Genomic DNA, 12,313 nt, shown 5'->3' with positions numbered 1-12,313 from the left:
TTTTGGCACTAGAAATTCGATTCCACACACAAAATTTAATGGAATTTCTTTGTTGAGTAATTTCACTCATCGTAAAAATCGACGAATGTTTATTGGTAAAATAGCCTGACATCTTTTTTGGCAACCTGCAACTAAATTTTCCGCATATTCTACAGGAAGCGGCATCCAAGTGTGTTGGAATAGTTGTATAAAATCTTTTTTTGGTATTTTGGCTTCTTTTAAAGCCCAAATAAATTTCCACTGTATACAAGTTCGGTTAGGTTAGGTAAATAGGCTGATATTTGTGAGGTCACGTGTAATCCTACTTGGACTTCTAGAGACGCTTGGTCGTTGTGAGGCGCACAACTCCTAGGCATAGATAAAAATGACTGTGGTATATGTAGAAAGCGTTTAGAGCCAGCCACACATTTATTGAGGTGGCTAATATCTACATATACTCCAGACAATTCGCCAGGTTCGTAGAAATTTGTCAAGGTGCTACAACCTTAGTCTGTTGAAAGCTCAACAGTGAAGGAGAGATTGTTTGGATTTTTCCACATCTTCTTTCTACCTGCAACTTTGACAAGTTGCGTTCTCAAATTCTTTAGCCCTTGAGTACAGAGTTTGCTTCTAAGTTTCGCATCATTGTCTTATTCAATCATGGGTCTTTTTGCCGTAAAACATTCGAGCAGACTTCAGTAAACGCTTTTTACACGTTTTTTTTTTAATTCTAAAGATGTTTAAGATTTCCTGAAGCACCTCAAGACTACAAATCCAATATATGTATGTATCTATATATGTACATATGCTTGATTACAGTGCCACTGCGTTTGGTGCTAGATTTCTGAAGTTTGATCCCTTTTTAAACAAAATTTTTCAGCTTCCCTAACTGAACAGTTGTTTCTTTTCAAAGAGAGAAACAATATTTTTGCCTTCAATCTTAGATGATACGTTATTCCTCCCTCTTCCTGGCTTGTTATCTTTCTTCCCGGTTTCTCCATAAGGGTCAGAACGCTTCTTCACAGTTACGGAACTCGTATTTAATTACTTTGTAGTTGTTGTTTATTAGTCCAATTTAACATCTGTCATCTGATTTTCTTGAAGTTACATAGGTGCGTTTGTACAAGTATGAATGTATCTTTCTAGTGCTCCACGTTGTTTGATTTTAATATAATTTTTTTTTATTTTTCGATCCCACCGTCTCTCTTATCACATGTTTTTGAGTATACCTACTATGTTGAATCCTTTCGAAGCTCCTCTCTTCATTTTCGTTTACAAGAGCGACACCTTGCCTACGGACAAACTGAGCAGTGAATTTACTCGATGGTTTGGTTGCATGTACTAAGAAGTGGTGCTTTGTCTTTATTTCAATTGCCATCAGGAAGTACTTAGGGGCATTGGTCCAGTTGCGCAATGTCTACTCAAAAAAGAGAGGGATGAGCTTTCTTGTTTGTGTTGTTTTATCCCTCGTTTCGAAGTTGTTGCATAGTGGCGACTGCTTTTGATCCCATAATACCACGGCTGTCAAATCTACGTAACCGGAGCGCACCAAGATTCATATTCGGCCAAGAACTGTGTTATTGAGATAGATATACCCAATTTTTGCAGCGTTCTCAATTGTCAATTGTAGAGTGAACGTGTTTCGGTATTTTCAAAGTTTTCAGCCAACCGACTATCTGACTTCCTAGTCAGGGCAATAATAAAGATAATTATAATGCTATAAGAGGTAACCGAAGTGATTTCTGTGAACAGTGTCTAAGTCGATAAATAAGTCTTATTATTACATACTCTAATGTTGTGCTTTATTTTCTAATTATAAAAGAATTTGAGTTGGTCAGCTTTATTTCAGAAAATATTAGGTTAGCTAATATTTTTAATTTCGGCATTCAAAGGTCGTCTTGTGCTCTTTCAACTCTAAAAAATCTATTTTTATAGTTCGTGCTGGTACTCAGATGTGATGTAATTAATTTTTGGTGGTCTCCGTAGCTTTGCTAATCAAGATCAATTGTAGAAAGAAAGAACAAGTCTTCATACTTACTTCATATGTTCAGCTCCTACAACTAGAGTTTGGTTCACTGGCTTGCCTATAGGTTATCTGGTACATACATTCCGTAGAGTGGGGAAATAATTCACAGTTGCGTCCACTGCTCTAGCTTCTAGTTGAGGAGATAAAATCATAACATTCATTACCGTTATAACATATGGTATATATTTCGATCTTAAAGCTAGAGCTTATATAACTTGCAGTCCAAGTAGTAAATACCTTACCACGCAGTTTAAACTGCACTAGGCGGTGTAATTTTCTCCCCCATCCGAGGATTCCAGGTTACAAAAAGCTTTTCTTAACTCTAGCGAACCAAGTGTGTTGATTCCACAGCTATTTCATTTCTTGCTAACTCTTTATACATTTGAATATACCTGCATTAAAACAAATATATTCTCCTTTTCTTTTATTCCATATTTCCGCTTGGGATCTGCTCGCAAACAAATTGCCATCCCGATATTCACTACGACACCTCGTTTTCTTTCCGCTAACCACTCGCAGTTAATTAAATTCTCCGCACAATCGGACTATGGCGCTCAGCAACTATCGCGCATTCTACTGGAGATACAATCCGAGCAAAAACTCTATAAAATATTCAACAGCAGCGAGTTCGCGGTGGCGCGAGTGTTGCGGCATGCAATTGCTAGCTCAATGCAAGCGATGCTGGCCGCCTTCCGCAACAATTGCATACAACATAATCCACATATACACTACATGCAACCGAATCCATTAGTGCGCGTTACGCTGGCCGTCTTGATGACACGTATTAGCGAGGAAATTGCCGCACCAGGCAACCGAAGCTGCGACTTACACATACCAATTACGGCAACACTGGGCGGAGGTGTTACCACGGAGGCGGTGCCGACAAGCAGCGAAACCCAGGCGCATGTGGCAAGTGGCGATGGTTTTTACCTGTGCGCCAGTGTGGTCACACTGTTGGAGCATGTAAAGAAAGTGGAGGACACGGCGCTGCTCTACATCGAGTCCAGATTCATTGATAAGTTTGTGCGTGAGCAACTCTTGCGACACGAACATGTGGCAACACTGTTAGGCTTCTTGAATTGGTGTTGCCTCCAAGCGCAGCAACTGCTGCAGCGGCAGGAGGAACAAAAATGTCAACAACAACAATTTACGCTTGAACTGTTGCAATGTATTGCGGCGTTGTTGCAACAGCGCTTCATCTGGACGGAGCTTAATCAAATGGAAAAGCCAAGTACCGCACCGACAACAACAGCAACGGCGGATGGCAGTGCCGCTACGGCAGCGTCGAATTCCAACACTGTTGGCAGCCTATTGTCGCCTCCACAACGCAATTTGTTGTTGTGCCGTGTGCTGGACGTCTTGGTGTTGGCCGCCAGGCAGTCGCTGCAACACACCATCTTCTACAAGCATTACAAGCAACAAGCGCTGTTGGTCGACGGCAGCGGAAGTGCCGATGGCGTCGCAAGCATGGACAGTGAACAGCAGAATATCTTCAATGCTTTGTCTGCGGCAGCGGCTGTCACGGCGCTGGAGGGCGCTTTGCAAACAAAAGACAGCGAAGCGGAAGTCAATGATGTTGCCGTCGGACGTCTGTTGCAAGCGTATGCACCACAGGCTGTTTTTATGGCGAAACTGATAGAGATGCGCGCGGCGGAGACGACGAGTGGCGCGGCACATCTCTCAGCCGCCTATCTGACGGGTGGCGCAGGTAACGGTGTCTGCTCGTTGGGCAGCGCTGGTGGTGCGTTGAGTGGTGGTGGCAGCAGCGGCCTGGGTATGTCCTCAGGTGCGACGGGTGCCGTTGGTGTTGGTGCAACGGGCGGTGTACGTGCGGAGTTCGACAATGGCTGCAATGCGGGTGGCACCCACACACCAATGGTGAGTTGTTGGCATATGAGAAATGCAAAGATTATGATGTCTTTGTTGTACATGTTGTTGCTGTCTTCTGTATCTTTCATACGTCTATCGCCTTTCTGCTTCTCTTTTCAGCACCTTTTGTCTATGATTGGTGTTGCGGTGTTGCGCACGCATCAGTTTTATGCTTATGCCGTGACACCGTTCGAAATAATACAGCAACAACAACGCGAATTGCGTATCGAACAATTGTCACCTGCCAAGCGCGCTGGCCAACCGTCACAAACAACAACCTCGGCGGCCGCCACGGCAGCAGCTTCGAGTGGCAAGCTGCCAACGATTCCCGTGGAGAGTCTCAGTGATGTCGATGTGCTAAGGAAATTCGTGAAGAGGTAAGCTTCAGTTTCACTGCTCTTGAAACATTACAGTTTTTGTAGAGTTTCTTCACTGAAAGTTGGTTTTGGTACTAGAGCTCCATATATTATCAGATTGTTTTTGCTTCAACTTAATAAGTCCGGCTAATGCAGGTAGACATTTTCATTTTCAAGGTCATAGTATAATTTTAACGCACAATTATGTGTAACGGGATATGTGGAACTTTTGGTTTTGTTTCGAGCGGTTCTAGAGACTCTTACTTATTACATCACTATATATTTCCGTTATATTCGAACGTGGTTAAATTATCACAAAAGTGAAGTTTCTAAATTTTGCTATAACATTTACCGTTAGTTGACTAGTTTCACTTTTGTCTATTTCGCTTGCCAAAGTCATTGTCAACGGCATCTCAACAACAGCATGGTTCTTATCATCCTGATATTTCGTGTCTTGGTTTCGGTTTAGTTGCTGTTGTTGCTCCATGTACTGACGTTGCTGTTGGAGACAACTTGTCAAAATGTCGGTGACACTGCAAACGGGAGACAAGACGGAATTGTGTGTGAAGTCGTGCTTCGAAAAGGAGAGACAAATTGTACTTTGTTGCAACATGTGCATGTTGTTGCAACATAGATGCGCACACATATTTTATTTTATTGAAATAGTTGCTCGCCAAAAAGGTTGGAGGTAAGAAATTTTTTTCAGTTAGTTAGGTTAGGTCAGTTAGTTTTCGTTTTTCGATATAGTAATTTTAAATTGTATACTATTCTTCTTAACTACTCTTTATTCAAAGCATTAATAGTGGACCTACATGGACAATCTTGCCCGTAAGGTAGCAAAATGTATTGCTTTTGTCAGCTCGCGAGTTCATAGATCCATAGCTTGCAACTTGCTCCATTAACCAAATTTTAGACTATTTCGACTATTTGCCGTTTCGAAAATCCAAGAAGTAATCTCTTATCGAAGTGTTATTGGTTTAGAATTCTTTTATGTCAGGCTTATGAAGTGACTTTCTGTTGTTGTTGTGGTAGCGGCAGAAATCTGCCGAGTTGACAGTCCTTGACCTGGGTTCGTTCAGTTTATGTAGACCCGAATCTATGTGACTTTCAAGTCGTATGTTGTTGCTGGACTCTGTTTAAGGGAAAGCGCAAAATTAGCAGTCATCGAAGTCACTTGACTCTTCTTCTTCTTTACTAGCATAGAAACCGCTTAGGCGGTTATAGCCGAGTCAACGACAGCGCGCCGGTCGTTCTTGCTGTACGCTGCTTGGCGCCAATTAGAGATTCCAAGCGAAACCAGGTTCTCATCCACCTGGTCCTTCCAACGGAGTGGATACATTCCTCTTCCTCTGCTTCCCCCGGCGGGTACGGCGTCTCGAATACTTTCAGAGCTGGAGTGCTTTCGTCCATACGGACGACATGACCTAGCCAGCGCAGCCGCTGTCTTTTAATTCGCTAAACTTTGTCAATGTCGTCGTATATCTCTCATCGTTCCATCGAATGCGATATTCGCCCTGGTCAACGCGCAAAGAACTATAAACCTTTCGCAGAACCTTTCTCTCGAAAATCGTAAAGTCGACTCATAGTTTTATTTTTGTTTGTCAAGAGAGGACTTTACTTTTCAATAGTAGGCAACTCAGTCCAAAGTAGCACCTGTTGGCAAGAGCAATCCTGCGTTGGATTTTCAGGCTGACATTGTTGGTGGTGTTTATACTGGTTCCAAGATAGACGAAATTATCCACAACTTCAAAGTTATGACTGTCAACAGTGACATGAAAGCCAAGTCACGAGTGCGACGCGTGTTTGTTTGATGACAGGAGATATTTCGTCTTGTCCTCGTTCACAGCCAGCCCCATTTGCTTTGCTTTCTTATCCAGTCTAGAAAAAACAGAACTAACGGGGCGGATGTTGAGCCCAATGATATCAATATCATCGACGTACGCTAGCAGCTGTACACTCTTATAGAAGATTGTACCTTCTCTGTTTAGTTCTGCAGCTCGCATTATTTTCTCCAAAAGTAGGTTGAAGAAGTCACATGAAAGGGAGTCGCCTTGTCTGAAGCCTCGTTTGGCATCGAACGGCTCGGAGAAGTCCTTCCCGATCCTGACGGAGTTTTTGATGTTGTTCAACGTCAGCTTACACAGCCGTATTAGTTTTGCGAGCGTACCAAGTTCAGACATCGCGGCATAAAGCCAGCTCCTTTTCGTGCTATCAAAAGCTACTTTGAAATCGAAGAAGAGGTGGTGTGTTCCAATTCTCTTCTCTGGGGTGTTTTTCAAGATTTGGCGCATGGTGAATATCTGGTTGGTTGTTAATATTCCAGGTCTAAGGCCACACTGATAAGCTCCAATCAGTTTGTTGATGGTAGGCTTCAGTCTTTCGCACAGTACGCTCGATAGAATCTTACATACGATGTTGAGGAGGTTTGTCCCACGGTAGTTGGCGCAGATTATGGGATCTTCCATTTTGTGGAATGGACAGAGCACATTTAATCGTCCGGTACGCTTTCGTACAACCATATTTTACAAAGAAACTAATGCATGCACTTTGACAGTTCTTCCCGGCCGTACTGGAAGAGCTCGGCAGGTAATCCATCGGCCTTCGCCGCTTTGATGTTCTTCAGACGAGTAATTGTTAGTCGAACTTCTTCACGGTCGGGCATTAGAGCGTCTGCTCCATCGTCATCGATTGGGGAACCGGGTTCACCATCTCCGGATGTTATGCTTTTACTGCCATTCAGCAGGCTGGAGAAGTGATCGCTCCATAATTTCAGTATGCTCTGGGTATCAGTCACTAGATCACTTGTAGGGGTTCTACAAGAGTATGCTCCGGTGTTGAAACACCTATGAGTGGTCGCATCTTTTCGTAGCTTATAGCAGCTGTATGTAAGGAGCATGAAATGTCCTCCCACGGTTCGCCTAAACCAAGTTGCTGATGAGTGCGCTCAGAAAAGCGTTCAGCTGTCTGTTGTGATTACAGGTTCTTAGCGTCGAACCTTCCTTGTGTTTGTTGACGTGTGTTTTTTGTAGGGAACAAGACCGTGGTCCGAGTCCATGCTAGGACCTAAAACACTGCACGTCTCCCATCCCTCTATCACAACATGATCGATCTGGTTGGAAGCTTTGCGATCCGGAGACAGCCAGGTAGCTTGAAGAACTTTTCTATGCTGGAATGTAGTACTACATATAATCAAATTTCGGGGCCGCGACGAAGTCTATCAGCCGCAGCCTATTTGGAAATGTTTCATCATGGAGCTGCCTGTTCATAACTTTTCCAATACAAGCTATTTTGCGACGTGTTCCTTGCTACAAATCTAAGTTTTATGCGCTGCCTCAACTCGTGTGAGAATTAGTATCATTATGGCATAATTTCGCTCATTAATTCCTGCCGCATCCTGCCGGGTATTCCAGTTGGTGTTTTATTAAATTTACTCATTTACAATGCGACGCCGACAGCACTGACTCATTAATTTAATTAACTATATAATTATTACTTTTACGCGAACTTAGTTGAGGCAATTAACGCCTCATATTTATTTCTAGACATATACTGTATCTTTAACTATATATATATATGTATATGTGTACTTATGGCTGTGTAGGTGGTATTTCTAATACGAAAGCATAATTTACTGTTATTGCAGATTATCAATTTTTGGCTTTACCACACGTCAACAATTCGAGGAGTACTTCATGACATTCCTGCTATTAATCAATAAAGTTTACGACGAGAATATGGTTGACGAGCAGGAGCAATTTCAAATAAGATCCACATGCTTGGAAGCGATTTTGGAACTTTTAATTACATATAAAACTTTTCCAATTGTGGGTAATAAACTTTCGCATTTTCATCATACGACACGGTGGACTCGCATTAATTGCGACAGCATTAGGTGAGTACACATACACGCACATACACAAATATTTTATATACATATATTTGGATACACGAACTTACGAGTTCACATGCAAGAGATCGCAGCAGACACATTGTATATTTATAAGCGCACGCAAACACACACACACAAGTATGAGCGTCCAAAAGACTACATAAGACAAAGTATGCCTGTGTGTTTGTGTGTGCGTGCCTGCGTTTGACTCGTCCGAACGCATAACTTTCAATTGTTGTTTGCTGTAGTCAAACTGTAGTTAACCGGCTGCTCGGCCAAACGCTACAAAAGCACCAAATACTGCCGGCGAGTGGCTCTCATAGTTGACACAGACTCACAGACGCTCTGCGTACTAAATTGCTCATTAGCAGCAATGCATAAAATTCTCTGGCGAAAAAAAAATGCAAAAAAATTAAGGCAGAAAATTGTGTCGTCCGTGTTGCGACAGTTCGTTGTTCAACTTGTTTGTGAAAATAGTTTTTGGTGAGTTCTCGGAGATTGGCAACTACCACGCGCAATGACAACCAGCCGCAGAGAACCATAAAAAACGAAACAAACTGCAGTGAGAGCCCTTAAAAGTTGAAAATTAGTCAAAGGTTTGTTACGACATGCAGTTTTTGTTGAACGCAATTTTTTCTAACCTGTTGCTGTTTTACAAATACACCGTTATATGTGGGTTTCTTGTGTTCACACAATGTACTGATTTTGGTGAAGTATCAATTCTCTACTCTAAAATTTCGAGATACCAATTTAAATTGTTAGAAAATTGCTAAAACCCTGGCTACTGCCTCAGTACGCATTTTGTGTAGTACCTGGAAATTGTAAATAAAATGCAAAATATTTAATTAAATTATTTCAAAGTAGTCCCCATCAGTTGTAATACACTTATGCCCACGATTTTTCCAGTCCTCCAAACACGTTTCATAAGCACTTTTTGGGTTGGTCTTTAGCTCATTCTCCTTCATTTTGTTTTATCTCTTCGATCGACTGAAAAAGGGTTCCACGGAGCGACAATTTCAGTTTGGAGAACAAGGAAAAGTCACACGAAGCCAAGTCTTGTGCATACGTTGGTTGATCGATGGTACTCATTGCGTGTCTGGCGTTAAATTCGCTCGATGCGTTGCTACATTATCATCGTGAACAATCCATGAATAATTCTTTCACAAATCCGGCCGTTTCCGGATTCCGGTTCTCACGCAAACTCTTCAATACGGCCAAACAGAACTCCTTATTGACCACCTGTCTCTCCGGAACAAATTCATGTTTGACCAAATCACGAATATCGAAAAAAAATGAGCATCACCTTGATTTTTGAGCGGCTTTGGCGTTGTTTTTTTCCCTCCATTCCGTTGATTGTTGACTTGTTTGCATGTCAAACTCATAAACCCGTATCTCATCGGTGACTACAATGCTATCCATTAATATGCGATCGGAATTCGCACTGTTTAAACAAAAAAATAATCAGTTTTATCGCGGCGAGTCTAGTAAGAAAACGTTTGATACCCAAAATATTCACCGAAATAATTCAAGCCGACTCGCCTTAGATTTCGAGCTCTCTTGCCATCTCTGTAACACTTGACTGACGATTTTCAAGCACCATATCCTTCATTTTTTTAATATTTTCATCAGTTGAAGACTTCCCCATGCTTAAACCTAATCTTTTTGTTTTTGTTTTGTTAGTTTATCAGGTCGAACGTTACAGAGATCTCAATTAACAGCTTAAAACGCTGGTCATTGTGGCACACAAAATTCTGCCATAATAGATCATAAGACCCTCATAAATCGAGAAAGCGCTTTGAGCCGAGATGTTTCAACCTCAGTCTTAAAAACTGTCTTATTGTGTCTACTTCTTTATACAACTTTGACAACTGTTACGTGGTAAGATTTTTATCCTTACCGCATGAATACCTGCTCTACCATGTTCAGGATGAACCCTTATGTTGTTGTTGTTGCAGTGACAGAAATCTGCTGACAGTTCTTGGTTGGATAAAACTTCGGAATTCCGTTCCGATTACGTAGCTTCGACTGTCGTGGGAACGGTATGAATCTCTATGATTGCGATTGCTGGAAGCAAGCACTTGATACAGACATACTATGTGTCCAAAAAATAAGGTGACATTTGAGTTTAAAGGATTTGGAGAATTATTTGTTTTTTAGGTTGGTAGTACTGTCAGTCACATTTATGTCAAATTTCATGTCAAAATATTCATTAGTGTTTGAGATACTTGTACGTGTCGTTTTGTGAGCTGCTAAAAGTGAGTTTTTCGTTTTTTGCGATGTCGAAATTTGTTGAGCAAAGAATTTGCATTAAATTTTTGTTTACGGAATCAATTTTCTGCTGCGGATACATTGAGGATGGTGCAGAAAGCCTTTGGTGATGAGGCTATGTCTAAAAAAAATGTTTACAAGTGGTATAGTGAGTTCCAAGCCGGCCGTGAACGTGTCGAAGACGAAGAGCGTCCAGGGCGACCATCAACCTCAACCGACGAAGCTCACGTTCAACAAATCAAAGATTTGGTATTGGAAAACCGTCGATTAACAATTAGAGACCTTGCTGATGAAGTTGGCATATCGAAAGGCTCAGCCAATACCATTTTGAAGGATGTTTTGGGCCACAAGGGCGTCAAATCTCGACTGGTACCGAAAACATTGAATTTTTTAGAAAAAAGGCGTCGCGTTGAAGTGTGTGAAACGATGCTTTCCGACTACCAGGGTGTCATGAAACGCATTATAACTGGCGATGAGACTTGGATCTATGCTTACGACCCCGAAACAACCGATCAATCGGCCGAATATCGTGCCAAAAAGAGCCGAGACCAAAAAAATCGCGCCAAAGTCGCTCAAAAATCAAGGTCATGTTGACTGTTTTCTTCGATTATCGTGGTGTTGTGCATTATGAATTCCTTCCAACCGGTCAAACAGTCAACAAGGAATATTATTTGAACGTTATGCGTCGTTTGCATAACGCTATCCGCCTAAAAAGGCCGGATTTGTGGAAAGACAATTCTTGGCATACTGGCCTGGTAATTCGTAATCATTTCGCTAAAAACTCAACCCATATCGTTCCGCAACCACCGTATTCACCTGATCTGGCGCCGTGCGACTACTGGCTGTTCACCAAGCTCAAAAGACCGCTCCGGGGGCACCGTTTTTATACGAGAGAGGAGATTCAAGCCGCAGCGAAGACGGAACTGAAGGCCATCCCGGAAAGTGACTACAACCTGTGTTTCGAAGATTGGAAAATCCGTTGGCATAAGTGCATTGTATCGGGAGGGGATTACTTTGAAGGGGATGAAATTGATTTGGAAGAATAAATAAATAATTTTCAAAATAAATACAATGTCACCTTATTTTTTGGGCACAGGTATATTGAGTCCCGACTTGACCGATTGCATTCCGCCCATTAGATCAATACTATCCTCTGGAAATGTAATGAGCGTCTCTCTCTCTCTGATTCCCTCTCTTATCCGCCCTTTCTATTTCTATTTCTCTCTCTCTCTCTTCATGTTTGCATTCTCTGGCTCTCTCTCACCATCCCTTTCTATTTCCACTTTCCTGTTTTTCTCTCTTCATCTTTGCTTTCCGCAAGTCCGTTGAAAGCCTTTAGTTGCATCAACCAGCACTTTGCTTGTCAACAAAGCGCCGAGCGTGCGAACCGGAACATTACTCTCGATATTTAGGACACTTATGCAGTTGAGTCCGCATGTCCAACAGCAAAAACCATGCCCCTGGGCGTGCCATACTCAGTTTAATTGCGTTAATTTCGCAAATCCCCTCACTCATTTCGCTTTAATTTCTCAATCACGGCGATAACGCGCAACACAATTAACCCGCTATTATGCAACCACTGTGTGTGCCACACCTTGCCACACACGCCGCGCTTACTGTTGCTGGCAGCAAGGCAGGCAATGAAATGAAATCATTGCCATGAGCATTCTTAACTCATTGACTCATTATGGCAGGCAAAAGGAAGTAATATATAACGTCAACGCGCACAACACAAACGACAACAACACACCATACACACACACTCACACACATGCGCATATTATACAAACAGATTTATTGTGCCAACGTGCGTGTTTATCCGCGCTGTGCGCCGGTATCCGCCTTCAAAGCGCAGACTGAAACAATGTAGACATAACTGTACAATGCACAGCGCAAACAAAAGCGCCGGCGAAGTGGCAGTAAATA

At 42.2% G+C, this 12,313-nt stretch overlaps 1 protein-coding gene across 1 annotated transcript in view; it reads left to right on the top strand.

The window, feature by feature from the left end:
* LOC120772341 overlaps positions 1-12,313 on the top strand; it is an 87,054-nt gene that overhangs the window by 2,381 nt on the left and 72,360 nt on the right. Inside the window, exons 3-5 of the mRNA XM_040100900.1 lie at positions 2,525-3,883; positions 3,995-4,251; positions 7,874-8,122. Coding sequence (XP_039956834.1) covers positions 2,675-3,883; positions 3,995-4,251; positions 7,874-8,122 — 1,715 coding nt within the window. The 5' untranslated portion in view covers positions 2,525-2,674. The remainder of the gene's footprint in view (positions 1-2,524; positions 3,884-3,994; positions 4,252-7,873; positions 8,123-12,313) is intronic.

Source organism: Bactrocera tryoni, chromosome 1, assembly GCF_016617805.1.
Source record: "Bactrocera tryoni isolate S06 chromosome 1, CSIRO_BtryS06_freeze2, whole genome shotgun sequence".
NCBI lineage: Eukaryota > Metazoa > Arthropoda > Insecta > Diptera > Tephritidae > Bactrocera > Bactrocera tryoni.
The sequence above is the reverse complement of the archived record's forward strand: the minus strand, read 5'-3'. Positions and strand labels throughout refer to the sequence as shown.